Source organism: Actinia tenebrosa, unplaced genomic scaffold (assembly GCF_029948245.1).
Source record: "Actinia tenebrosa isolate PJP-AT-01 unplaced genomic scaffold, QUT_ActTen_1.0 PGA_scaffold4__44_contigs__length_22323623, whole genome shotgun sequence".
NCBI classification, from domain to species: Eukaryota; Metazoa; Cnidaria; class Anthozoa; order Actiniaria; family Actiniidae; genus Actinia; species Actinia tenebrosa.
In genome coordinates this window covers 11,402,218-11,430,206 of record NW_028292581.1, presented here as the reverse complement: position 1 = coordinate 11,430,206, position 27,989 = coordinate 11,402,218, and the positions used below count along the sequence as shown (strand labels likewise).

General features: G+C 36.6%; 5 protein-coding genes across 5 annotated transcripts; 3 read left to right on the top strand and 2 right to left on the bottom strand.

Annotated features, from left to right (window-relative positions):
- The first annotated feature begins 47 nt into the window (after positions 1 to 47).
- Positions 48 to 27,863, top strand: LOC116298022 (ESF1 homolog). The gene is made up of 16 exons (XM_089037190.1): positions 48 to 285; positions 527 to 608; positions 18,597 to 18,708; positions 20,319 to 20,730; positions 21,170 to 21,293; positions 21,753 to 21,793; positions 22,520 to 22,624; positions 23,078 to 23,165; positions 23,685 to 23,844; positions 24,901 to 25,135; positions 25,560 to 25,771; positions 26,014 to 26,203; positions 26,406 to 26,626; positions 26,970 to 27,082; positions 27,387 to 27,411; positions 27,692 to 27,863. The coding sequence occupies exons 1-16, from the start codon at positions 238 to 240 to the stop codon at positions 27,768 to 27,770; spliced, it is 2,247 nt and encodes a 748-aa protein (XP_088893316.1). The 5' UTR covers positions 48 to 237; the 3' UTR covers positions 27,771 to 27,863.
- LOC148907086 (uncharacterized) lies at positions 7,994 to 9,684 on the top strand. Its single transcript, XM_089036744.1, has 3 exons — positions 7,994 to 8,534; positions 8,605 to 8,856; positions 9,502 to 9,684. Exons 1-3 carry the CDS (start codon positions 8,491 to 8,493, stop codon positions 9,509 to 9,511), a joined length of 306 nt encoding a protein of 101 aa, XP_088892870.1. The 5' UTR covers positions 7,994 to 8,490; the 3' UTR covers positions 9,512 to 9,684.
- Positions 9,776 to 12,598, top strand: LOC148907085 (uncharacterized). Its single transcript, XM_089036741.1, has 3 exons — positions 9,776 to 10,368; positions 10,475 to 10,729; positions 11,002 to 12,598. The coding sequence occupies exons 1-3, from the start codon at positions 10,076 to 10,078 to the stop codon at positions 11,210 to 11,212; spliced, it is 759 nt and encodes a 252-aa protein (XP_088892867.1). The 5' UTR covers positions 9,776 to 10,075; the 3' UTR covers positions 11,213 to 12,598.
- Positions 10,915 to 13,490, bottom strand: LOC148907084 (uncharacterized). Its single transcript, XM_089036742.1, has 4 exons — positions 12,960 to 13,490; positions 12,517 to 12,665; positions 12,230 to 12,430; positions 10,915 to 11,832 (listed from the first exon to the last, which is right to left on the bottom strand). The coding sequence occupies exons 1-4, from the start codon at positions 13,049 to 13,051 to the stop codon at positions 11,666 to 11,668; spliced, it is 609 nt and encodes a 202-aa protein (XP_088892868.1). The 5' UTR covers positions 13,052 to 13,490; the 3' UTR covers positions 10,915 to 11,665.
- On the bottom strand, positions 13,567 to 15,022 carry LOC148907083 (uncharacterized). Its single transcript, XM_089036743.1, has 5 exons — positions 14,956 to 15,022; positions 14,693 to 14,864; positions 14,313 to 14,461; positions 13,925 to 14,122; positions 13,567 to 13,793 (listed from the first exon to the last, which is right to left on the bottom strand). Exons 1-5 carry the CDS (start codon positions 14,963 to 14,965, stop codon positions 13,678 to 13,680), a joined length of 645 nt encoding a protein of 214 aa, XP_088892869.1. The 5' UTR covers positions 14,966 to 15,022; the 3' UTR covers positions 13,567 to 13,677.
- Positions 27,864 to 27,989: the final 126 nt, after the last annotated feature.

The following is a 27,989-nucleotide window of genomic DNA, read 5'->3' as shown; positions in this document are numbered from 1 at the left end:
TCCCAGACCCCACTCGTACAAATCAAAAGGTTTCAAAGGGACTGGTAACCACAAGTATTTCGCAACAATATGGCAGACGCATGGTGGTGAAAGAGAAGGTTAACGTGGAAAAATATTGCAATATCTTATCCAACGGCGTATAACTTTTATTCCTGGACTTATCATAAGTCAAACAGAAAAAAAATTCTGCTAGCTGTGTCAAGTAATTCTCGGAATTTAAGGGTTTTTGTCGAGAAAATGTCTGATAAACGGTTTGCACGTGTGGCGAACGATCCACGCTTCAAGGTAAACTTTACTTATTTAGACCAAAACACTCGTTAAATTTATTACGAGATACCGTTTAATTTCATTTTTTTTAAACAAATAATACTAATAGCTAGTAGCTAATGTATTATACGTCAATTAAGCTTAATTTAACTAGAGTAAAAAGCTCAACTAAAGTTAAGCTTAAATATTTTGAGAAATATTATTACGTTATCGAGTTAGAAGAACTTCGTGAACATGCAGAATATTTTTTATCACACAGAGAGTCGACCGAAAGCGAAGGAAGGTCAAAATAGATTCTAGATTTGAGCGAATGTTCAATGACAAAACTTTTACAACAAAACGTAAGTTTGTAATACCTTGGGCTGCCTGTGGTATGTCTTTTCAGTCATCAGTAGATCTGCCTCGCGTATCAATATAAAATATATGGTCATAACTTATAACAGAATTAGATTTCATGTGTCTGTAATGGCATGGTCTGAACGAGTAGACTGGTGGGCCGAACCCCATATCGTGAAGGTACGGGCATTTCTGTCTGATTTATGGCAACATGCTTATTCTTGTTAATTAAAGTATGCTGATTTCAAAAACCAATGTTGCCAAGTTGGATTTTAACGCTAAAGCTATGTTTTTAAGCATTTAAAATGTGACGTCAAGACTGAGCATGAAAACGAGGCTTTAAAGTATTTCATGCTTTGGCCTCTACAGGGACGACTCAAATGAACTTTTATACATCTCCAATGAAGCAAACAATCATTCTAAACAATATCAGATGCTTTTAGGCGGAAATGGCAGGTCACGTGACAAATCGTGAATGGGGAAGTAAAAATTGTAATTCAATAAGTTACATCAAATTTTTTCAGCAGAATTGAAAAGTTTTAAACGTTTTTTGAAAGTATTGATACAATAACATCCTAAAACTTGTTTACTAAATAAATCAGACAATTACGTGAAACATGTCATTATAAGGAATTATCGATATGTCGTCTACACTTTAGCGCATATATTTCTACTTACCTGCTGTACCTAGTCCACCAGCTATTTTAATAAACATTGATGCATTCGTTACTTGTGGAATTTTTACAACTACAAAGTCCAGTGCACACAATTTTTGACTTTCGACACTTGCATCGTTGTGTTGCACAGCCAGTCTTGCAATTGCAGGAGATCGACGCAAGCATTGGGAATCGGGTCCAAAGTCATAAGAACTGGTACCAGGTAGTCGTCTTTGATCGTCCATCCTGACTCCTCTGGTTGAGGTAATATTGGACGTGCAATGTGAGCTTGACGCCATATCATAGCTTGATAATGCGCTCATTGTATGGTGCTTCAATGCGTCGCTCGTAGGCGGGAGCTTGTCTGGGGCCACAAATTTGGCAAATAAGTTAAAGCGAGCCATGTCAGTTGAATCTGCCTCTGTCTTGTATATCTGACACAAAAAACTCTCCACACCGTTTAGTTCATCCAGTCCCAGCGTTCCCGCGCCTAGCGGAAGGAGGAGCTCAAAGTGTTCTTGAAAAACTTTCCATGCGTTCTTTTTTGAATGGCCACACAAAAAAGAGGTTTTATCACACCCAGTGATTGCATGGAATTGTAAAAGAGCATGCTCTGAAGCTGGAGGAAGGTTGTTAAATACCTCTTGTAAGGGGATATACTTCGGTTTCTTGGAGGTTCCAGCCCAAAGCCAGACTTTTGAAGTGATGTGTTCATTATGAGCCAAAAGAAGAAGTAGAACATCTGTATCCCGTGCCGATATGACAATATTGTCCACTGTCCCTTCTTGGTGTATGGCATGCAAAACAAAACGAGTGTCTGCTTCTTCGTGAGTAGATCGCAAAGCTTCTACATTTACTCTACTGTCAGAACATTGCACTTCTTCTTCATCATGAAACCCACCAGAAACTATAAGGGTTTTCTGTGGAGGTGCTTGTGCGATTAATTCTTCTGAAAGAAATCGAGCTAAATCGGCTTTGTTATCGCCAAGTGCAAGGAAGTTTGACCAGTTAGTAGGTAATGGCACGTTTCTTCCTTCAATCACTCTTCGAACTGAACGTGTGTTCTTTGAACGTCGAGCCCTTGTACAGGCTTTGATGGACATCTTTCTATATCTATCAAATAAAACGTCAACTCTTCAAAGATAGACCCTGCCTTGGCGAGCACGACTCTAACAAAAGTGTCAGAGAAGTCACCAAATGTCTTTGCTTTTTCTGGCTTACCTATTGCTGCTACTAATGCAAAGCCATCGATCATCAACGCTGAACGTCCGTCTAGAGTAATAGAGGCTGGGCAACATATTATTTTGCATTTGATTACCTGCTAAGCGCACTCTCATCATGTTGTTGAAGTGGGCAACATTAAGAATTGCATTGCTAACACTAAAGGAACTAACACAAAATAAATGATCCTTAGGTTTTGAGTATAGCTGGCAAAACATGCACAAATTCCAATCCATGGACGATACCGATTTCCTCGACGTTATTCCTGCTGAACTCTCCAAACGATCGTCAGTGTTCTTTCTACGTTTAGAGGGATTGCTGCTGCTACTTCTGCTGTCAGCCAAGTCAGAGTAACATTTTCTATGCCATACAACGTCAGGTGTATCAGATGGAGAGGATTGCGTGACACAGGAAATGCGCTCGATTGCTTCCTCGTATTTAGAGTCGCTGAGGTCATATCTAGCCTTTGCAGCTTCCTGTAATCTATTAAGGCCTCTTATAGTACCCCTTTGAAGATCTTCAACACTATCAGTTAAGCAAATGATGCATAATTCAGGCCCGTAGCTAGGATTTTTGTTGGGGGGGTGCTAATTTACAAAAAGTGGACCAACTGTATACTTTATTTTTTTAAAGTCCCATAGGACGCATAGGTATAGATAAATTATTAAAGTAAAATTGATTTTTTTTACTTAGTTTTACGTGAGAATATCATACCAGCCAAAATCTCACTTGCTTAAAAAGCGGACCTTTAGCTCGCGTGGGGGGATGCGAACGCACCCCCTGCACCCCCCCTAGCTACGGGCCTGTAATTCTTGTTCAGAATACTCTTCTTTACGCTTACTGCATGACGCCATTTTTATTCTGGATATAACCGCTGACCAAACGATAGCTAGTTTTTTTTAAGTACTCACTATTTTTTGTCTTATGTTAAATAAAGGGTAAAAGGGAATTATAAAGGATCTTAGCATTATCTAGTTAAGGCAGTATATTTTTATTTTTATTTTGACTATGAACACAACTGTATCTTCCAACGCCATTACTTCCCCATTCACGATTTGTCACGTGACCTGCCATTTCCGCTTAAAAGCATCTGATATTGTTTAGAATGATTGTTTGCTTCATTGGAGATGTATAAAAGTTCATTTGAGTCGTCCCTGTAGAGGCCAAAGCATGAAATACTTTAAAGCCTCGTTTTCATGCTCAGTCTTGACGTCACATTTTAAATGCTTAAAAACATAGCTTTAGCGTTAAAATCCAACTTGGCAACATTGGTTTTTGAAATCAGCATACTTTAATTAACAAGAATAAGTATGTTGCCATAAATCAGACAGAAATGCCCGTACCTTCACGATATGGGGTTCGGCCCACCAGTCTAGAGTCTAAGGGCTGATCAAAGTAAGCGGGCATAGCTAATTTTAACTGGCAGATTGACTGGTTTCACCCCCCAGGTTGAACATCTTGCTAAGATCTTGTTAAGATCTTATAAGAATCTTGCAAGATCTTAAATAGGATCTTACAAGATCTTGTCCAAGATCATGCCAAGATAATGAATAAACTTGCCAAGTTCATGCATAAACTTGCCAAGATCATGTAAGATCAGGCCTGATCTTACATGATCTTGTCCAAGATCATGCAAGATCAGGCCTGATCTTACATGATCTTGGCAAGTTTATGCATGAACTTGGCAAGTTTATGCATGAACTTGGCATGATCTTTCATGCTTTTGATAAGATCTTACATGATCTTGGCAATATCTTACGTGATCTTTCATAGTCGTAGTAAGATCTGTTATGATCATGGCAAGATCTTACAGGAAGTTGGACAAGATCTTTCATGGTTATGGCAAGATCTTATTTAATCATGGCAAGATCTTACAGGAAGCTGGACAAGATCTTATTTAGTCATGGCAAGATCTTATAAGATCTTGGACAAGATCTTTTATGGCCATGGCAAGATCTTACAGGATCTTGAACAAAGTCTTCTTTCATGGCCATGCCTAGATGTTACAGGCTCTTTTCAGGATTTACAGGTTATTTTAAAGATCTTTCAGGGTCTTCTGCAGGAGGTTATAACAAGTTCTGATGGCTTGCAAACATGATTTCTGATTTCAGATAATGATGAAACTTGTAAGGCTTTATTATAATTATGTAAACTTTATTGAAAACATATGTATCAAATTGTATCAAATACTGATGTAGTACATGAAAATTTAAAAGCTATCTTAGATTAAATTTCATGCAAATCTCTACTGACAATATTCTATGTTCAACAATATTTCATACACATTGCTTAAATGTTATAAACACAGGAAGAAACACCAACACCTTGAAGTAATGTGTGAGTCATATTGAGCTAAACCAACAAGAAATGAAAAATCGAAAATGCAAAAGCATGGTTACCACCATTTTGATTCTAATTTTAATTTGCTATTAAAACTATGATCAAATTTATCATAACTGTATAACGACAGATACAGTACAGTACATAAAGATTTGTTACGACAATGACTTTTGAAATAGTTAATAGAAGTGACCTTCTCATTTGATAGTGAAAAATTAACTATTAACTAACTCTTTCATTGAGGAATTGAGTGGATATAGCACAAAATTAAATAGAACACCCTGAATTGTAAGTGTACTCATTTTCCCTGACAATTTCCTGACAATTTACAATTTGCTGCTTCTCTGAACTTTGTCTCTGCCATAATTGGCATGCAGGTGACCTCTAAAACAGAAAAAAAAGAAAATTAGTTTGTTTTCATAATGATTAGGTTCTATTTCAGAAAAAAATAATTTTTGAGTTACATAAACCTTATTCATGTATCAATATTGCAAAGGAAATAATTTCTTAAGAATTACAGTATTGCCTTAGAAAAATTGAAGCGAATGCTTCATTTTCGAATTCTTAGATTGCTCTGAGTCAGCCTCTATTTCAAATCCATGGAAATATTATTAAGGCCACTGGAGACCTTCTGGGATATGTTTCGTTTAAGACTCTATCTACACAACACTTTAAATAAACCCCATAAAACTAAATATCGTTTTAAAGGTCATATAACAAAGATTTAGAACATGATATTATTTGAAAGAGAATTTTTAGTTGCTTATTCACATAGTGGAATTCTTTTGGCTATATGCACTAAATCCATGTATATCAATAAGCCTGAAGCGAGATGACGTTTTACCCCCGTCTCTAGACCATAATAGTTTTTGAAATTCTTTCATATTCAAATTTTTGATTCCCTAGAGAATACAGGAACAATAGTCATAATTAAAGAACAAAAGCAGCGTGAAAAGGATTATGGTCTAGAGACGGGGGTAAAACGTCATCTCCAGTAGGTCTCCAGTAACCTTGACTAAAGTACACTTATATTGCGCTGATACATTTACATTTTTATCTGCTCAAGTATGTTAAGGCTGGGTTTTTTATCAAATCACAAAATAGCTTATTTTTTCTTATAACTCGTTAAATCTCAAACCAGTGAAAAGTTTGGCCATCAAGTACTGATTAATTAGAATTTTTGAAATTTAGCGCGGCATTCTCCAAGAGAAAATCAGATCCAACACGTGTTTTGAAGAAAAAATCTAAGTTAGGGTGGCATCTCGAAGAGAAGATCACTATACGATCCAACACTTTAAAAGAATTCTAAGTTAGCACGGCATATCGAAGAGAAGATCAGGTCGATCCAACACCTTTGAAAGAATTCTAAGCTAGCACAGCATTCTCGAAGAGAAGATCACCATACGATTGAACACTTTTGAAAAAATTCCAAGCTTTTGAATTTAGCGCGGCATACACATATTTTGAAAGAATTCTAAGTTAGCGCGGCATTCTCAAAGAGAAGATCACTATACATACGATCCAACACTTTTGAAAGCACGGCATATCGAAGAGAAGATCACTATACGATCCAACACTTTTGAAAGAATTCCAAGTTAGCGCGGCATTCTCGAAGAGAAGATCACTATACGATTGAACACTTTTGAAAGAACTCCACGTTAGCACGGCATTCTCGAAGAGGAGATCACTATACGATTGAACACTTTTGAAAGAACTCTACGTTAGCACGGCATTCTCGAAGAGAAGATCACTATACGATTGAACACTTTTGAAAGAGCTCTACGTTAGCACGGCATTCTCGAAGAGAAGATCACTATACGATTGAACACTTTTGAACGAACTCTACGTTAGCACGGCATTCTCGAAGAGAAGATCACTATACGATCCAACACTTTTGTAAGAACTCTACGTTAGCACGGCATTCTCGAAGAGAAGATCAGATCCAACACCTTGGAAAGAAATCTAAGTTTATTAGCGTGGCATATCGAAAGGACGATCACACTATACGGTCCAACATTTTTGAAAGAATGAGCGCGGCGTTCTAGAAGGGAAGATCAAAGTCTAAATTTCAAAGCTTGCGCGTTATTCTCATAGAGATCAATATATCGCTTTTTAAAATCGTAAAAGCTGCATCAACTATATCTCGGAATAATGAGAAGGCAAAACTTACCTTTGTTCGTTTATAACTGTTCTTGAAGTCATAGTCGCGAGATAGTTTTCCGTTTTTTTCCGTTAACCTTCTTTGACGCTTGAAACTATTTGATATACATCAAGCACGTGAGGACTCTTAATTTTTGAAAAATACACATGACTCTGTAGACCAATGAAATTTTTCTTGTTATTTGATGCCTTTTTCTGATTCGCTCACACACGCGAAATTGTACAAAATGTTTCCTGCGATTGGGATGTGCGCGGGAAATGCCTAACACTGACCAACGATTACATAGATCGTGGAGAATCGAGAGTAAAGTTCGTGATTTTTTATTATTCAAAAATATGAAAGGCAGAGGAAGGAACAGTTTGAATTGCCCTATTTCACTATGACGTCACATCAAAACAATCTATTGTTTAAACGCCCGGGGGGGGGGGGGGGGGGTACTCCCCTATATTCACTATACGGGTACGTTCCGCCAAACAGGGTATGGTTTTCAGCGATTCTACTCTGGAACAGGTTATATAAAATCGCGCTCGCTCTGGGACAGGGTATATGAAATCATGCTCTCTCCTCTCTGGAACAGGGTCTCTATTTTCGCACTACCGGAAAAGGTTATGGTTTTCAGCGATCTTGCTCTGGAACAGGGTATGAATTTCAGCGATTTTACTCTGGAACTGAGGGTCAGGGTTCAGAGGGCTCAGCGGCACATCCCTACCCTAAACAGGCAAGAGTACCCACCCCCCCTCCCCCGGGTTTAAACGCAAAGGATCATGGTCGTCGGACGGGGTCAAATCAACGCAAATTCACCGAAAATTGTTCTAAAACCTGTATCAACTCACGAAGAGAAGTAGAATAGCCAGCAAATGCTCAGAATATTTTTTAGTGCATATTAACACATATTATATATCTGAAATTCAGGCCATTTTATATTAATCTATTTCGCTAGGAGCAATTTGTGTTGAATTTTCTATTGGATTTGGTGATTCTATCCCCCACATAAACAAGCAGTGATGTCATAGTGAAATAGGGCAATTAATTAAACAGTTACTTAGGCAAAAAAGCATGAACTTGCATATTTCTGATAAAGAACTGAGCTGTTCAAGTGATGTCTTGAGCAGCTCAAGCGAATCAGACGAAGATGTTTGTGATGGCCATAAAAAGAAAGAACCGATCAGTTCAACCTACCCCGACAAAAAAATTATGATGTCAATGAAGAAAAAGAACCCAGCAGTCGAAGGGATTCTGAAAAAGATGTTAGGGATATCGACAAGGGCAACCAACCAAGCACTTCAAGCGATTCCGACGAAGATGACAACAAACTGAGCAGTTCAAGCAGTTCTGACGAGTATGTTTGTGATACTGCTTCATTGCACCGAAAGAATATTTGCAACCATTTTGCCTTCCAATGTTGTGAATTGGATACTGAATCAGGGACTTCTATAGGCTCCAGTCCAAGTGATGAAGTCAGTTCTGATGAGGAAAGGTCTTGTTCGAGTGTAACAAGAGGAAGAAGAGATGCTCAGAGACAGATTTTCTGAGGTGATTGAACTTCGAAATTGGTAAGAAATACGAATATAATTCCTTTCCAACTACATGAATATACCTGACACACTTTCCTATTGTCTTTAGGTGCTCATGTGGAAGTTGCTCGTTGGTTCTAGCTACAAAACATGAAGAGTGTTTTTGTTGCAAAGACATTGATTGGTGTCGAGAGAAGCTAGAGGAATTCGAGGAAGATCTCGATTGTATAATAGACCATCCGGGCTTTCGGTCGGTATGTTTGGATGAGTGGGTTTTGGAGGCCGCAGCCATAGGTTTGAAGACAAGAAGAGGCCGTAGTTACACAGTCTTGCGACACAGAGGGCTAAAATCCGAAGAACAGTAAGTGTTTTGCTTTCACACAACGTCATAATGTGCATTGTCCACTCAACTTATCATTTGTCATTAAGAGAGGATATCAGCAAAAATCGACCATACGCCGGCAACAGCCGAAAAATCGAATTCGTTCATATTTTGGTATTAGGAAGACCTTGAGGCAATATGAACCGTGGTATACTTCATTTGCCGAAATATCGCTTTATTTCCGAGAAAAACGAGAAAAACGAATTCGTGCATAATTGAACCTCTGAGAGAGTCAAAATATACTCCAACTTTGGGGGCCTCACGTGCCTTTGCAAAAATATCTACAGACTCAATCTTGGGAAATTATTTGGGATAGTGTTTTAACATTAAAAAGATGGAATTTCATGGTGTTCGAATAAATTCATAGTGGCGAAAAATATTTATTCACCAGAGTACTTTGACTCCGCGTCAAAAATGAAGAATTTTCAAAAAATAATTTATCCGTGTGCTAAATAAAATAAAACGTTGATATTAAGAAATTGAAAACCACGGTTTATATTGCCTCAAGGTCTTCCTAATACCAAAATATGAACGAATTCCATTTTTCGGCTGTTGCCGGCAAAATTTGATTTTGGTCGATTTTTGCTGACATCCTCTCTTAATCTTTTTTCCCCCTACCTTTAGATTCTTTTGAGCAGTTGCATATCGGCAGTTTTATCGCCTGATATGGGAATATGATGGAAAACGAACTCGACTCCCTCTACCCTGTTGTGTGTATAACGCAGTACGAAATCAGTTCCCTTCCCAAGATGGAATATACCAGGGATTCGAAGAAGGGGAAGAAGAGGCAGAAGAATCTGAGACTGACACTGAAAATGAAGAGGAAGAACTGCAGTTTGAAGAAGAAAATGATTCGGCAATGTAAGTCAGTACTCTACTTTATAATATGGTTAAAGTGTATATCAGGTCTAGAATTTTTTTACGGTTTTGGCATCTCTAGATGATATGAATAAATATTCCAAAAAAAATTTTTCGATTTCGAATTTTTTTCACCTCGAAATCAGCCTTCAAAGTTAGATTTCTGGCGACGCCCAGTCGTGTTGGCCGTGTTTTAGGAGACTGGTAACTAGTGACGTAAATTCGAGAACCGAGAAAAGCGATTGTCAAGGATACGAGTAGACAAAGTATTGTAAACATTGACCCGTTAGTGACTTTCATTCCTTCAAAAAACATAAATTTCAATATATAATTTCACAAGATGGCTACGAACTATTACGGGAGTGATTGCAGCTCTGAAAGCGAGATTTCAAGTATATATTCAGAGGAAGAGGATGGAGAAATAGAGGACGAATGCCATCAACATGCTGAAACACACGAGTCAGATGATAGCTACCCCAGGTCTGAATCTCACGAATTGGTAGGACCATATTCTTCAGAACCACTTGCTGATGCGGACTGGCTCAGTGAATATAACGAAGAAATTTCAAAGATCGAGAAGAGAAATGAAAAGCTTCAAGAAAGATTTGATGGCGTCACGCCGAATAGCGCTTGGTACGTAACTATCAAGATCTAGCTACAAGCTCACTCTTTTTGCAAAATATTTAGTTTCGTTTTGATTTTTTTACTAACTCGCAAATCTAAACGTTTCCTCTTTTAGGTGTAGATGCGGTCATTGCAAGAAAGACTTACTTCAAAAACCTCAAGAGTGTAATTGCTGTCACGAAATAGAGGGTTGTCTCGAGTCACTGAAGTCTTCCGAAGTGCTCGAAGAATTGGAAGTACCTCCCATTTGTGTGACCTTACATCCAGGGTTTGAGCCTGTTTGTTTAAATCGCTGGTCCCTACGTTCATCATGTGCCAAATACCGCACTATCGACGGATATAAGTATAGACAAACTGGCAGTGAAGAAGAGTGAGTAAATCCTTTTTTTTCTTCTAAGCTTAGTTTTAATTACATGGGCCCAGAACAAGTAAGATAACTATGACTAATGTTTTCTTCCTTATTTTCTTATATCTTTTACTGTTCACGTGCTTTACAAGTCATACCATGCCGTTTTAAAGTATTACTTATTTCCATGATAATGATGTAAATAGCAATTGTAACTGACAGTTGTTTATTTCAAGAATATATTCTTGTTTGTTTGATAAGTTTATATACTAACAAATTATCATTTCATATTTTAGGCTTCTCCGTGCAACAGCTTACAGGGAATTCACCCAATTGGTTCATGGTTATCAAGGAGGAGGATCCAAGAGAATCCCACTGCCTGCTTGTGCTTGTCATGGTTATCAAGGAGGAGGATCCAAGAGAATCCCACTGCCTGCTTGTGCATACCACTCGATAAGAAAACAGTTTCCTAGCACCGATTTTTGTGGATACGAAGATAACGAGTGATACATATTATATTATAAACAGAACATTGCATTAGAGTGATTTTACTCGAAGCATGAAAAAAATTGCACTACATAGTAGTAGATATTCACTGTTTTCTTTTGTTTTACTTCGACTCTCCTCACTAATTATACAACTTTGTATCATGGGTCTAATAGAAATGACTCAAATTGCCTTTATGAGGGTCGTTTTGTATTTGTCACTTTGTATTGCACTTACAACTATAATAAAAAATTATAAAATAATTAATTGTAAAAAGTATTACAAAATGATACATTTCTACATATTAATATAAGAGTGAAGTCACTAAACCAGTGAAATGGATAGTAGACTAATACACCTTAGCACTGAGACTCTAATGCCATTGTTTTCTTTTGTGTCTATTTGACTATTACACCTTAACAAGTAATTTCTATTTCACGGGTTTAGTAACTTCACTCTAAAAGCAAGAGAGTATTAACTGCTTTTCTGGTTTTTAGGGCAGTCTTTCACATTCTTGTGTCCTTTCATGGGATTCTTGCAATGAGTGCAATGAGGGATTGATTTCTCTATCCTGCCTTCTCCAATCTTCTTTGTTTTCTTCATTTCGGCAGCTTTGGCTTCTTGTTCAAGTACCTGTGATACTGATAAAAGTAATGCACAAATTAGCATGAAGTGAATAGTTGATGACAAAATTGTTAGTTTATATTATACTTCTATTATGTTATGACTGTTAGATTATTCAACATATTAGAAATAAACCTTCATGACTTAGACACAACAGTCTAATTATGAAGAAAGATCTATAGTGAAAGCACTGAATAAGGACTTGGTGATATTTGAACACTGAAACAGAGTGCAGTCAGTATAACCAGTGAAATAGTACAAAATCTAAATAGTAGTAATAATTAGCACAAATTCATTTGTTTTCTTTTGTTTGGTTAGCACTATTCAGTGCTATTCAGCTAAGCAAATTTCACAGGTATGATGATGGCACTCTTCAAACTTAGAAACATCAATGGGAAATAACATCCTACTCACATGGTGTTGTGGGTGGTACATTGTCTACAACCATACTCTTTCTTTTTTCCTTTTTTTCCAAAGCCACAGTTTTACTTTCTTTTACCAGCATCGTGTTCATTGATGGTGGGGTCATTTCTTTTAATTCTTTCTGTGCCTCTCTTAACATGTCTTCTTTCTGCAATGCTTCGAGAAAAGTGATGTATATCTCTTCCACATACCCTATTGATAAAAGATAAACAATAACATGTATACAAGTATTTTTTGACTTTTTGTTAAATCAGATGTGCCGAAATAGCAATTCTTACCATAATCTGGTTTTATTCTCACATCTCTTACAGTAGCCTCCCCATTTTTAAACTTCGGATAAATAAATCTCACTTGGTCTGATCCATCTGGCTTCTTTTTTGTCTCTCTAATGATATTGTAGTTGAAGTGGCTTACAGCAAGTATTTGTCTTGGAAGGAAAGAAAACAAAGAGAATGATTATAACAAATTATTATTCTTATTATTCGAATATCTTAGTTTGATTTCATTTGTTTCTTTATTTTGCATATTGCAATTCAAGTTTTTGCAAGAATGCAAATATTTAGTCATGCATTTATGTCTTATTTCTTGATAGCTTTTATATGAGAATAATACTATGATTATAATATTAGAAAAATCTATATAGTAAACAAACGATAGTGCTACAGTTGGGGCATATAGTCCAATACGTGTGACATTTTTTTATTATCAATCGACGACTTACCTTTCGGCGATTTCTTTGAGAATTGTTGGCTTCAGCTGAACTAGTCGATGGAACTGGGTAAAGTTTTGGGTATGACACAATTCCGGTCTCATCCCTTACTAAGTGTGCCAGCTTTCTGTCGTCTTCTCCGAAAGAGTAACGCTGACTGTAGTCCTCTGGAGAAAAGTGCTCCGAGCATATTGCCGAAGTCGCCGTAGGCGTCCATTTTGCTCGTCTTTTCAACACAAAATCGACCCATCTTTTCCTTCTAGCCTTTGCTATTGGTCGGTCATCATTAAAATAAGGGATCGTATGAAGTTTTATGCCTTTCTTCGTTATATTTGAACACCCTCCAACCACGCACCTACTAGGCATATTTACAATACTTCGAAAGGCCGATCTAAACTGTGTCACCGAATTTACGTCACAGAAAAACTAGTGCCAGTCCATTAGCGTCTCCCAAAACACGGCCAACACGACTGGGCGTCGCCAGAAATCTAACTTTGAAGGCTGATTTCGAGGTGAAAAAAATTCGAAATCGAAAATTTTTTTTGGAATATTTATCTATATCATCTAGAGATGACAAAACCGTAAAAAAATTCTAGACCTGATATACACTTTAAGCTTATATATTGCTACTATATATTTGTGCTGTACCATAAAAAGTGATCATAAAACTAAAAACTAAAAACACAAACAAATAAACAGTACTAAGTTGACATACTACTAAGGAACTACATTATGCAGAACATTCTCCTTTCTTATGACCCTTCATGGGGTGACCACATTTTCTGCATTCGGGTGCTTTCCTTGTTCCTCTTGCTGAAGGTTGTATCAAAGCATGTAGTTCCTCATCTGTTACCAGAAAGATTGATTTGAATTACTGTATTGTTTTCTCATAAATTTATATTCTGTTAACCCTCCTGTGTATTATTTATTAACACCTTTCCCTTTCTAAAGGTAAAATGTTCTTGTCTTTTGCTTACCTGTACATGTTGGTGGACAAATTGGTGTTTCTTGTGCTTTTCTTCCTTTGTATCTATTCACTGCAGCTTCTTCTTTTCCTTCTTTTTCTAGCATGCTATGCAGTGGGGCAGGGACACTGAGTTCTAATTCTTCTCTGATTTGTTTAAGCTCGTCTTTAGGTGTTTCCATGAGAGTCTTGTATATATCACCTACATAATCTATACAAATGTATTTTTGTCGTTAGGGAATAAACATTGTTGATGTCACATGACTAGTGAGCTGTCTAACATGGGTGTATTGGCTCACACGCTGTTTATAGGTAAGTATTTACCATAAGATGTCACATGACTAGTGAGCTGTCTAACATGGGTGTATTGGCTCACACGCTGTTTATAGGTAAGTATTTACCATAATTTTGTACTGTTTTCACTTCTTGGACTGTGCCTTCTCCATATTTAAATTTGGTGTATGTTACCCTCAGTTTGACATTTCCCTGATCATCCTTTTTTGACCCTCTGTCCACATTGTAATTAAAGTGCAGTGCTGCTAGTATTGTCCTTAAAATCAAAAGAAAAAATACAATTGTAATTAATAGTTTTTTGTTGTAGGTGCAGTGGATTCCAGAGTGTGTTGGAAAGCAGTTTTTGTAAACTCTTATAAAATGATAAGAAATGACTTTCCTATTGAAAGCACTGCCACAGAAATAAAAATAAGGCCAAGGCAGTTTTGTTCTCTTCTTGTGGAACATTTTGAAAATAAAAGTACTTAATTGTAATTGTAAGTATTACCGGCTAAACATGCCAAGGTATGAATAAGCATACATCTTAGGGGCAAATTGGTTTATGACAGAGTGGTATCCTTCAAGGCAGCTTGTCTGGCCATTTGAAGATGCTTGTTTTATAGCTTTGTTCAAACTTTCTTTTGTTAGGACCTCACAAAGTTTTTCATAAGCCTCTGATGCTGTCAAAATAAAATAAAACTATAAACTGGCATATATAACTTGGAATTATAGTTACCATCCTCACATTGTGCTTCAGGATACTAAACGTACCTTTTGTCATCCACACTTTTGGGACAGTGATCAATCCATGGTGGCATTTGTTGAAAATTTTATTGGGAAACTCCTTGTGTCTGTTTATAACATGGCACAGGAATGATTGAAATTTGGCCAGCTTTACTTCACCTAGATGTACAGGCGTTGAAATAACTGACCAATAGAAATGGGCAACGCATGCCTTTCTCCACCTGCCAATTATTTCACAGCCTTTCTCCTTGCTGAGCTTTAAAAGTTTTTTCTGTATTTCTGAATAAAAAAAACAAGGTTACATAGCATTATTATAATTTAAACTGTCAGGTGCATCTTTTTTTTCACTTTTTGATACACAGTTGTGACAATACTTCTTCCTTACACCAATGTAGTTCAGTTTTATAACTCTAATGTTGGTTGTTTAGTAAGCTAATATCATGATGATGATGACGAGGAGGATTTGTATTATAATAGTGATCATCATCATCATGATAGATGACAGATGTTGCAAAATTGGAATAGGAGAAGCAATTTTGATAAAAAGACAATAGCTTTTGGTTCTTCTCTGCAGTTTTTTCCATCTATGTCCAATCTGAAAAATTGAATGATGTAGAATTTTCCAAAAAAATCAAATATATCAATATGTTGGGCCAGGTGTATAACTTTTTTTGTTTGCATTGAGTTATTTTTAGTCTATCAATTTTTTTGTATGCAATTACTCATAACATAAAATATTTATAGGGTTTTGCAGCATTATACTGAAAGAAAAGTTTCATGAAACTGGGAGGCACATTTAATTATTACCTTTGGTTAATATTTTCCACATCATCTACTTCTCCGTCCTTTCCTTTGGGAGAGGAGATAGGTTCATCTTCCATAGGTAAATCATGGTCACTGTCACCACATTCCAATACTCTGTTGACTTCCTCATCAATTTCTGAGTCGGAAAGCATTTCTTGATCAGAGATTACTTCTTGTTCTGATAAGAGTTCTTGGTCTGGATGCGTTTCTTGACTTTCATTTGCCTCAGTTTGACAGCCTAATAAAAAAAGTTTACATAATTGAGAAGCAGCACACAAACTGGCATTGGTGTGTGACTGTTAGCATTAAGTAAATTTTCATACCTTTAGTTTCCATTACAGGGCTCTTAGTAGCTTCAGTCAGTAAATGTATCATCCTATCCATCCTGTTCACTTTCAGTTGCAAAGATCTTACACTTGCCTTTAATTGCTGGTTCTCAGTTTTTAAATTAACAAACTTTCACAGAAATTGTCATCCATTGATAATTCCTAGAAAAGAAACAGTTGAAATGAGAGTTGAAAATGAAGAGTGATAATATCTCAATTTAGAGAGATTTAATGTTATCTAACTGCATAATTCTATGACTGATTTTACATCAACTAGCTAATACCTCAGGGACATCTTGATCTGCTGAGCTTTCTTCAGGTTGTTGACTTTCTGAGGTAGAGGTTTGTTGAGCCTGTTGACTTTCTGAGGTAGTGGTTTGTTGAGCCTGTTGACTTTCTGAGGTAGTGGTTTGTTGAGCCTGTTGACTTTCTGAGGTAGTGGTTTGTTGAGCCTGTTGACTTTCTGAGGTAGAGGTTTGTTGAGCCTGTTGAATTTCTTGGCTAGAGGTTTGTTGAGCCTGTTGACTTTCTGAGGTAGAGGTTTGTTGAGCCTGTTGACTTTCTGAGGTAGAGGTTTGTTGAGTCTGTTTAGCTTGTTCTCGACTTTGTTCTCCAACAGTTGGAATACTTTTGAGCTCCTACAAGAATTTGGGAGTTGATTATCATATGTCTTTTTTAATACATAGTTAGCTCTTTAAACATTTCCAGGCAGTAAATGTGATGAATATAATTTTACATAGACTGTGAATACCTCGGCCACATCAACATCAAATTGAGATTGTTGGCTTGATGCCTGCAACCCTGAGTTGTCCTGTGCCACTTCATCGCTGCTTTCTTGTACCGTTTCAGTCAGAATATTTTTGAGAGCCTACAGGGAAAACCCACAAAATGTCAAAAATTAATTCAGACATAACTAGCATTCAGTTCATTTTGCTGTTGATGGTCTTTTTATAAAGACCGAAATATTCTAAGTCAATAAATAACAAAATCATGACAAATCTTCTCGTATTTTTGTTCATAATTCATACATGTTTTCAAATTATCTAAGCTCACATTGCCGTTGAGATAAGAATTTATCTATTTCACATGGGCGCCACAAATAAAGAGACTGTGACAATTAAGTTATATTATTGGTTATTCAGGTGGAAAGTCATCCTAATTTTTCTATAAATCGTCAATTACATCGCATATTGTAGAGAAAAGCATAAAGATAACAATTTACTCATCACATTTTACCCACCTGACGGCGACTTCGACCACTGCGAATTTCGCGCGATGGCTCTTTCCAAATTGTTGGAATCGATCCCGGCAGCAATCTCCGTTGAGTTCCACTTTGGTGAATGGCTTTTATAAAGCATTCATCGTCAAAATGCTTCGAGCAGACCACGAATCTACCCGTGGGGTTGAAATTTTTTCGACGCAAACGCACGAACCTCTTCCATTTGTCGTACTCGGTCTTCTTATGCGGACAATGATGCAACGATATTCCGGAATTTCTGTTCGAAGTGTTGCTGCATCCGAAGACAACACAACGGTTTGAAGGCATACTTACTAGTATTTAAAACCTTTTTCATTCAAACGTTGTAAAACTAAAACTAAGAAGACTTTTTCAGCTGTTTGTTGAAGTTTGCATATAGATTAGCCACGAGTGTTGTGGGTCAAGTTGAGTAAATGACGTCATGACCCAAACTCGACCCAGTCCTCTAGAGAAGATACGTGATTACAAAAAATAATGGCGGACTCTCAGAAAATCGCAATTTTATTCATTTCTCGTCGATAAATGATCAAAAGAAATTTAACAAGCTATTATTGGAGCAGTATTTGATCAAAATATAGCGTAATATTTGGATTATCCAGACTTTCAAAAATTCGGGCGTTTTCGTCCAAGTGCTCCTTTAAAATATTTTGAAAAGATCTTGTAAAGATCTTGACAAGAATTTGTTAAGATCTTTTAAACTATTGTACAAGATCTTGCAAAGATAATTACAAGATCTTGGAAAGATCTTGATAAGATCATACTAAGATCTTGACAAAGATCTTATTAAGATCTTGTTAAGATCATCACATGATCTTGGCAAGATTTTATGAGTTTATGATTTTAAAATCTCTGTTAAGAAATACCAAGAACTTATCAGGATCTTGACAAGATCTTGCCAGATCTTCCATGATCTTGCAAGATCTTCCATGATCTTAACAAGATGCTCAACCTGGGCCGGCCTCCTTGAATTTTTAATACAGGACAAGCCATCATGAAAAATACAGAGTCTAAAGGTGTTAATTTGCAGACATGGCTAATTTTTTCATGGTTTACAGATGTTCAAATAGATCAAATAGGGATAAACAAGGTTGTTACTGCTTACCTTCAGTTTGGTGAAAAATATTTTTTCAAACTTTAACAATGAGATTTATGATATATGAAAAATGGTGAGAAATGTTGGTTAGCAAAAAACCAAAGTGTGCAGCTTACAGCTACTGAGTTCACATCTTTATGAAAATTGGCAGTAAGTCAAAATAACATTTATAAATATTTCCTTTTAGACTTTGTTGACAAGCGAGGTGCTATAATAGGGAAAACATCGAAAGAAGACTTACGGCAGTTTTATGATCTTTCTGACGATGACAAAGAGGAATCACAAACCAATAAGCTTAGGTAAGAAATTGTTAGTGTAAATACATGGGCTACAGAAATTTTGAATATTATGTAAACTTGGTACAGCTGTAGTTGTTTCTCTGCTGGCAGAAGCTTCTTTTTCTCTCCTTTGTTTTGGGGAGAGAATAAAATTATTTGATCTAATGGCTGTCCATGGTTGTGTACGAAAAAACTGGTCTTGAATCCATTTTATTTATTGATCACCTCTACGCATGACAACCACAAAGTCTGCTGTAAGATTATTGAGCCCACAATACTAGTGAGCATATCTTTTTACGATAACTGCTGACTATTAATGAGCCCACTATTTCCACTCTTATCAGTTGCCAAGTAACACTCACACATGCCAACGGAAAAAGTGATGGTTGGGACAGAGTCTGCTTTTTCTTGTGAATGCTGATCCAGCAAAAGAAAAAAAAGGAGACTCTGTCGGCAGGGAAAGTTGTCATAAGCTGCCCATGATTTTTTTAAACTGGTGTCAGTCAAAAGCTGATTTATGATAGAAGTGAAAAACAATTTTGGCAGGCATCTTGAAAAGTTCTACCGAATTAGCATAATATAGAAAACTGTTAAAAACAATAAAAGACCACATTCTCTTACTATCCTGGTTGAGTGTAGTCCAGCACTGGACCTACTTTTCACGATTCTGTTTATAATTTTACATGCACAATTTTGTATACTTTTCACGTAAAGTTGTCCATTCATCTTTGCTCACCTCCACACTTTAATTTGGATCAGAACAAAGACGAAAAGAAATAAAACAGGGTCCAGTACTGGGCTAGGTTCTACTATAACTAACCTTGAAAACAATGTAGAATCTCTTCTGTTTTTCTTTTGTCAATAGCGACCTTTAGATACGACAGCAAGTATGAGATCGAATACGAGTTTTAAAATTGGTCTTGTGCACGTGGTTAACACTAAATCGCAGTCGATTTCCGATTTTTCACAATCCAAAGTTTCAATCTGCGTACACGATCACGACTACAAAAAGATGGTGCCTCTCTTTAAAAGTTAAACCCTCGTACTTGTACTCATTCTCTTACTCATTGTCGCATCTAAAGGTCTCTAATGACTAAAGTACAACATTCATTTTTCAATTTTTAATGATTCCAAATGTTGTATTCCTTGATTACTGACTTACTTATTCAGGGTTGGCCTTATTTTAACAAGACTCCAAATATTCAAAACTGTCAAAGTAAAGCGTTACAAACATTTTAAAATTCCACAGACCTTAATTAGAAAACATGAATATATTATATTAAAAAATGAGGCTTACCCTGAATAACAGAGATTGCACAACTGGAGTAATGTTGAATTATAAATTCCTTAGTTGAAATGATTTAGGGAGTATACTGTAAATAGCTAGTTTAAAAATGTGTAGTTCCAGAAAATATCCGTATCCCACCCACGGAGGAAATTGGAAATTCTGGAGAGGAGGGGGTCAGAGAAAGAAAGAAAAAACAGAGTTTGTATGGAAGAAAACTGGAAGTTCCTGGGGGTAGGGGGGCCCTTTTAAAAAGGACCCATCCCTCCGTGGTAGGGGTATCAATACTTTCTGGAACTACACAATGGCCTCTTTGTGTAAACATGGTATAACAATAAATTCACAGGGATTCAAAGAAGAAATTAATATCAAAAACTAAAAAACAAGGCCCAAAATTAGGAAAGAAGACAAGGACTAAAAAAAGACAATTATCATCATTGAATACTTCACTTGAAGAAGATATTGACAATAACGAAAAAATAAGCAACACTGATTTTGAAAACCAAAGAACTATGGAATCTAGTGATGATGAAGATGGGACAAGTGGGGAAGATGAAGAAAGTGGAAATAAAGCAGCAGTTGATTTAGCAAGGGGTGAAGGAAATATAGCATCATCATCATCTGATGATGAAGATGATGAGGATGAAAATGATATTCACAAAGCGGGAAGCAGTAACTATAAACAAGATGCTTTACAAGACAATGGTGAAAAGAGTCACAGTTATGATACAGATACAGATGACGAAGATGATTTTCAGGTGAGGAACATTGCGTTCAGGGCAAAAGTGGAAAACATTTAGGAAATAGGCAATGACATATTAAAATAAACATTGTTCATGGTTTCCATGACCTATGTCATAATTCCCTTGGGTTTTATCTATTTTGTTTACCAGCAATTGCTTAGGAAAATATACATGTAATATTAACTTGAATAAGCCCCCCATTAATAAGTGCTGCATAAGATAGCAAAAATATCGCTGTCCTTGAATTATTCATTTATTCATGATCATAATGTAACTATTTTCATGACAATTTTCAGAAGATGTATACTTTAATTGGAATTTCATTGATACAAATTAAACATGCTATGGGCTTTTGAAGGAAAGGGCCCAAATGCTTCCTGTGTATACCTAATTAAATTACTGGTAGACTGCTTTTTAACATAGAAAACAGTCTAATTTAATATTCTCACCCTAGGATGATGAATTAGAACACCAATGGGCAGAGCTTGATAGCAATTTTCATAGAAGTAGTAATGTAACAAGCAGACTTGCTGTGTGTAACTTGGACTGGGATAAAATCACAGCCACAGATCTGTTTGGTAGGTGGACATCAAATAGACCTTTGAATAAATATAATTATACATTATGTATTGCTTGCTTGCTTGCTTGCTTGCTTGCTTGCTTGCTTGCTTGCTTGCTTGCTTGCTTGCTTGCTTGCTTGCTTGCTTGCTTACCTTCATACCCTATTGCATATATACATTTTTTGCCATTACAGACCAGAGGTGTCATTCCCAAGAGAAAATTTTTTTGTTTAGTAGTTGTGGTGTGTGAGAAGAAACATGAAATATATGGATAAAACTCAAAGAATCGTATTATCTAGTCAATAGAATGAAACTGGTCTGTAATGGGAAAACATCGCACAACAACAAATTAGGTCTATTTCAATCTCAGCCCTCAATTCCAAGTGTGATTCCATATTATTTATATCAATTACTCTGTTACTGCGTAAAGTTCAAAGTCAAGTGTTAATCCTGCTATTTCTTTCTTTCTTTTTGCAGTTCTCTTTAGTTCAATCAAAGGTGTAGTTAAATCAGTCAAGGTAATGGTCTTATTGTGTTTATAAACGATTGCTGATATCTGAAGGGTCTTACTAGCTACAGTAGCTATCTGCAATGGCTAATTTGAGAAAACCCAAACAGCCCCCCAGTTAGCTCTCAGTTGGCTCAGTAGGTTGTGCATTAGAATTCTGTGCAGGAGGTAATGGATTCAAGTTTTGGCTGGACCAACTCAGGGTCTTGAAATATTTGAGTAGGAGTTTCGATGCCTTTGTTCTAAACACAGGGCCGTAACCAAGGGGGAGCACAGGGTGCACGTGCACCCCCCATAAAAGCTTACGGTCTGCTCATCTATCTCCTTTTGCTTTGAAATTGTAAATTGCATGTAAATGTTTTTTGATTAAATGAAGACCACTTTTCATCTGCATATTGTAGCGGTTTTCTTTTTTTTCTTTTTTTTTTTCTTTTTTCTTTTGGTTACTTTGGTTCCTTTTTGAGGGGGGGGGGGGGGGGTTCTGCAAATCATTGCCTGTGCACCTCTCCTGCAAGATCCCTGGTTATGCCCCTGAAACATATCTATAAATCGTTGTGGCTCAGATAACTAAATAGTGGTGCTGTCTCATTTAGAGATGTTGAAAACAAATAGAGTGTTATGACAAATTTAACTTCATATAGTTTGGCACCTACAGTAAATAACTTGTATACTGATATACACTAATATGTACATGTATGTACTGTAGTTACTAGTGATTCATTCATATTCCTGTTAGATTTACCCATCGGAATATGGTTTAGAGAGATTAAAAAATGAAGAATGCTATGGTCCTGAAGAACTAAGAGAACAAGAAGCTGTTATTGATGATAATAATGTTGAGGTGAGAGATTTTCATAGCTTACCTTAAGAATTTCATCTTATATAAATAACATATATTCATATTATATAAATAATAAATAAAAAAATAAACTTTTTCAGACTAGTCTGCATGATATTATAATATTGCAATTAGTATAATCTTAGACTTGAATATAGAGTTTAGTGCGGTGTGATTGGTCGAGTGACCAATGATTCTGAGAGGATAATCACTGCCTGAGAGGTGATTATGAAATTTCCCAAAGTTTGCCATAGTGGAAGTAAGAAACCGGAAGTAAGGCTAAGACATTTTTATCCTGAATTTTGTCTTTTCTCTGATATTCAAGTCTAAAATTAGAGTAAAAGAATTATTCACCTTAGACTCAGTAGCTTCACTGGTAAATATTCCCCAGTATTCACTTTGCAGTCCGTGAATAATTGTTAAATTTTCATTTTCTCTTTTACAATTACTTTGAAGGGATCAAGTTTTTCGAGGGAAAAGCTACGTCAATATCAGATCAATCGCCTCAAGTATTATTATGCAGTTGTGGAATGCGACTCTGCAGGTAATAGGAAAACTGTAATATTAGACAAATAAGAAGTTCTTCATATTTCTTCCATATTTTTGTTTTGTCGTTCACTTTTATCTCTTCTGTCTTTCCCTATCTCTCCTCTTTTTCGTTTTTTCCTTTCCTTCCTCTTTAGTGTTATGAATGTAGCAGTGATCTTCATAGAAACCCGCCTGCCAATCTTCCTCTGATGTCCCATACTGTGTTGGTGGCATGGTTCATGCAAAAGACCCATATACAAACACAAATGCAGGCGCAAATGCAAACAATATTACGTGTAAACTACAGCAATGCAAAGAATGGAAACTTTTTCATTTTCTTTTTCTTTTTCATTTGAGTTTTTAACGTTTGAGCATTTTTATATTTTGTGCAAATGCAAACACACAACCAAAACGGTTTTTGATGTAAACAAGCACTGCGCATGCATACCTTTTGATTACATTTGCATTACTCAGGATTTGCAGTATTATAGGCATGCTCTGTCTTTAAAAATGACGAATTCTAATTTTCCCCCAGAAACAAGTAACCATGTATATGAAGAGTTTGATGGTGCAGAGTTTGAATTGAGTGGTAATCTTATGGACCTCAGATTCATACCTGATGACATGGAGTTTGAACATGAACCAACATCTGTTGCAACTGAAATGCCAACACTGGCAACTTACAAACCACCAGAGTGAGTACACAGGGTATTAGTATTACCAGAGACTTGAATAGTACCTTTTATCATTTGGTAAATCCCACTGTTTTATTACTGAAGGCTCATCTGCACAGGCTTCGTCTCGCTTAAGAGAAATTCAGAGTGTGCAGCTTGATCAATACCAATGTTTTGCATCCCACAGACTTTCAATGTTATCTGTAAATAGCTGACTTATAAACGAGGCTGAGCCTGTGCAAATGAGTGTATGGTCTTCAAAAGCAGCAGTATGCATCGATTGTGAAACAGGCGTATTCTCTGTTGTTCAGTGGTAACCTTGATTTTGTATAGGATATTATTGTGTTCCAATTATCAAAGTGTTTGTACTGTAGAAGTTTTGCATTCTTTATTTAACCATTGTGTTCTGACACTGGAATGAGGCTAACTCTGAGTAGAGAGAATAAGAAAAAAATATCAAATGCCCTTGGCGGGAATCGAACCCACGTCTTCGGTATTCCAGTCTGACAGTCGGACTGGATTACTGAAGACGTGGGTTCAATTCCTGCCAAGGGCATTTTATATTTTTCTCTTATTCTCTCTATTTCATTACACACACTGAATGCATAATTTATCACTACTAACTCTGAGTAAATAGGTCTGTAATCAAGGAACACCACGTATTTTATAAATTGGAAAAAAAATTTCATAATTAGTGCAACCATTTTTAGTGCCACTATTGGAGATAAAGGCAATACTTATTGCAACCCAGAATTGGTTGCCAAAGATCATCATTCAAAGTAAAGCAAGTGTTTCCCATCATCAATATGGGGCACCACCTCCCAACCCCCAAGGGCAGATCCAGGGGTTGGAGTTGAAAAAAAATAAGAATAAAGGATAAGTATGTTATGTGATGCCTTTTTAGGTAATGGCCACCCACTGAAATCGTTCTGAATCTGTCTCTGCCTCCTCCCCCTCCCCCAAAGAAAACAACTTATGTACCATCCTGTAACGGTTTGATCCTGAATTACATATTTAGCCACAATTAAAAAGCAAATGCAAATTTTTTACTATAAACATCTATTGCTTCATCCAAAGATTTGAGACAACAGCACTGCACCAAACCAATGTGAAACTGACATGGGATGAGACTGACTCGAATAGACTTAAGGCCACCATGAAGTCGTTTAGTAAAGATGATATTCAGGAGATGGACTTCCAGGCGTATTTGGCTTCCTCTGACGACGAGAGAGAAGAATTTCCGGGTGTTGTTGGTGACGAAGATGAAGATAGCCATTCTGAAGATGAAGAAGAAAAGATTGCAAAATACAAGGTAGAGAAAGTGGATGGATGGAAGGAAGGGTGGGTGGATGAATGGGTTGGGTAAATGGGAGGATGCATAAATGAATGGATGGTTAAGTGAAAGGGTGGATGGATGAATGGGTGTGACTGAATGGATGGATGGATGGAGTAATGGATGGACAGTGGGATAGGAAAAAGGAGAGAGGGATGATGTATGTATTGTGTAATTTTATAATTTTGGATTAGTTCGAAGTAAGTTCAAAAAAAAAAAAAAAAACAGTCACGATGCTTTTTGATTTATTTTTTTACGAAATTGGCTTTTACGATAAAACCTGATTTAACTCGCTGACTTTTCTTATTTCTTTACCCACCATTGTCTTTACTTTTCTTATTGTCCCTGCTTTCACTTTTCAGTGCATTTTAAATTAATGAGAAAGTATTTTTTTGGATCACAGAAACTTGTCCAAGAGATTGATTCCAAAGAACACGAAGATGACCATGATAATGAAATGGAGATCACGTGGGAGCCAGGCTTGAAGGAATCTGCTTTGGACCTCGTGGCGAAGAAAAGAGCGGAGAAAGAGGAGAAAAATCTAACAGCATGGGAAAAATACCTCAACAAAAAGAAGGAGAAAAGAAAAGAGAGACGCAAGAAGGAACTACTGAAGTAAGACACAGATTATTGAATTTTTTTGTCTTTTTTCCCTAAAGAATTGCTCTTTTTTCGACGTGAATATTTTTCTGCAGTTCAATATTTTCATATTTTATTTTTACTGGATAAAGAGACAAGTGAAAGTCCTATGAAAAAAAAGAAGAGGAAAAAAATAAAATAAAATAAAACGAGAACAAACTCACAAATAAAAGATTTAAAAAACAAAAAAATTCTCAGCCGTCTTTTATTAATGCTAGGAATGAAGTCTCGCAAGAAGAAGATGAAGACGACACTCCAGAAGGTGTGGATATGTCAGACCCGTTCTTTAACCAGGACTTTGGACCAGACTTCCCTATTAATAACAATGAACGAGTCAAAACTAAAGCTGGGGCAAAAAGGAAAAGAAAGAAACAAACCACAGAAACTGAGGAAGATAAGAAACGAAAGGTATTTCATCTGTTTAACTTAGATTTTTTGATTTCATGTGAGTGTGAAAAGCATGTAGCGTGACCGTGCAAACGAAGACGATGGGAACTTTTGCCCATGAACGTCCTTAATTAACTTTCTATGTTGCTGATAATCTACCTATGTAGTAGTTATAGTGTGAGTGGACAAAGAGTACAAGGTTTGTCTTGTGTTATCTCTCCAGGAGGAGCTCGAGTTGCTACTGATGGACGGGAAGGAAGAACCACAGCATTTTAGCTTGAAAGGAATCTTAGAAAACGAGAAAAAGAAAAAGAAACGAAAGAAAAGACGAAAAGAACAACAGACCGCAGAAGATCATTTCAAAGTCAATGTTGAAGATCCTCGTTTTTCTGCTCTTTTCTCATCTCATCTTTATGCAATCGATCCTTCAGATCCACAGTTCAAGTAAGTTGCTGTGTCTTGTATCGTATTAATTATTGTTCTCCTTTTACGAAGGAAGCACCTCATAGCTCCATAGCTAACTAACCTGTTGACCTCATTCAGTGACAGCTTAATTTAGACTGTTAACAGAAAAACTCGACTCGTCTGAGTAAACAGGGAAAAGAGGGACTCTTAACAGTCTAACTTGGAAGTGTCGATATCCAAAGATAGTTTTTTAAAATAATTTTTGTTTTTCTGGGCGTAACACCCCCCCCCCCCCCCCCGGCTTAAGATAGACGTTTGTTCAATATCACACCGTTTATGAATGTCTTCGTCATTAACAACTTGGGATTTGTTCATCGTACAGAAAAACCAAGGCTATGGATACCATTTTTGACGAGCGACAACGAAGAAGACAAGAGAAAAAACAAGTTACTGAAGAATTAACTCAGAATAATAAGGCATCCAAATACACCGAAGGTAACTCTATTCTTTCCTTCCCTTCCCTTCCCTTCCCACTCCGTCTGTTTTTCATTCATTCATTTCAAGTTTTTCCCTTTCGTTTGATTTTAGCCCCATTCCACACAGGCGTTTCCATTTCAGACCCCGAATCACGAATCTTGGGAATGAGATTCTTTGAGCCTCAACCAAGTTAATGTTAACCTGAGTTTCAGGCCCAAGGGTCCTCTCCTCTCCTCTCCTTCCCTTGGGCATAAAGCTTAGGTCATATTAATCACATTATTTTTTCTATCCTATTAAATTCCCAAAATATTCTGCTCCACAGGTGAAAAAACTAATATCGATCCAAGGTAAGCCTTACTCATACCTCTTCTCTACGGCTTGTGGTACCGTGTACGTGCTGTAAGTCAGTACCGTATGTTTCCCACTCTTACGTATACCAAAACCGCTGTACGCATGTCGTACCGTGTACGTGCTGTAAGTCAGTACCGTATGTTTTCCACTCATACCAAAACCGCATGTCGTACTATGTACGTGCTGTTAATCAGTACTGTATGTTATATGTTTCCCTTATAGTACTTGAGGTTCTGGAAAAAAGAATAATATGAATTTTGTTGTTTCCTGTTTCAGTTTGTCTCTGCTCGTTAAGTCAGTCAAGTCGAAGACAGGAGAATTCAACCAGCGAAGAAAGAAACAAAAAACTGTATAACTAAATAGTTCACGTTTTTATTACTTAAACATAACTTAGGATATTTCTTAAATATCTACATTGCAATTAAAAAAATATATATATTATTATGAATTTTGACCTCCAGGTTTTTTTTGTTGCGATAACTTTTAAAATGCTGGGAAGCATTTATGAAATCCCTCAGAAAAATCCTCGAATCAAGGGAAAGACCCAACAAACTCAGCTCACACGTGATGCCGA

Excerpts from the sequence above, each read along its gene's own strand:
- LOC148907084 (XM_089036742.1), bottom strand. The coding sequence starts at position 13,051 with ATGAGACCGGAATTGTGTCATACCCAAAACTTTACCCAGTTCCATCGA. Across the intron at positions 12,431-12,516 it reads GAGAATAAAACCAGATTATG|GGTATGTGGAAGAGATATAC; the intron begins GTAAGAATTGCT and ends TTTTATCAATAG. Across the intron at positions 11,833-12,229 it reads TGTACCACCCACAACACCAT|TATCACAGGTACTTGAACAA; the intron begins GTGAGTAGGATG and ends TACTTTTATCAG.
- LOC148907086 (XM_089036744.1), top strand. The coding sequence starts at position 8,491 with ATGCTCAGAGACAGATTTTCTGAGGTGATTGAACTTCGAAATTG. Across the intron at positions 8,535-8,604 it reads GTGATTGAACTTCGAAATTG|GTGCTCATGTGGAAGTTGCT; the intron begins GTAAGAAATACG and ends TATTGTCTTTAG.
- LOC116298022 (XM_089037190.1), top strand. The coding sequence starts at position 238 with ATGTCTGATAAACGGTTTGCACGTGTGGCGAACGATCCACGCTTCAAG. Across the intron at positions 609-18,596 it reads CAAAACTTTTACAACAAAAC|ACTTTGTTGACAAGCGAGGT; the intron begins GTAAGTTTGTAA and ends ATTTCCTTTTAG. Across the intron at positions 27,083-27,386 it reads GGCATCCAAATACACCGAAG|GTGAAAAAACTAATATCGAT; the intron begins GTAACTCTATTC and ends TCTGCTCCACAG.
- LOC148907085 (XM_089036741.1), top strand. The coding sequence starts at position 10,076 with ATGGCTACGAACTATTACGGGAGTGATTGCAGCTCTGAAAGCGAGATT. Across the intron at positions 10,369-10,474 it reads GTCACGCCGAATAGCGCTTG|GTGTAGATGCGGTCATTGCA; the intron begins GTACGTAACTAT and ends TTCCTCTTTTAG. Across the intron at positions 10,730-11,001 it reads CAAACTGGCAGTGAAGAAGA|GCTTCTCCGTGCAACAGCTT; the intron begins GTGAGTAAATCC and ends TTCATATTTTAG.
- LOC148907083 (XM_089036743.1), bottom strand. Across the intron at positions 14,123-14,312 it reads GAAAACAGTACAAAATTATG|ATTATGTAGGTGATATATAC; the intron begins GTAAATACTTAC and ends ACATTTGTATAG. Across the intron at positions 13,794-13,924 it reads TTGTCCACCAACATGTACAG|ATGAGGAACTACATGCTTTG; the intron begins GTAAGCAAAAGA and ends TTCTGGTAACAG.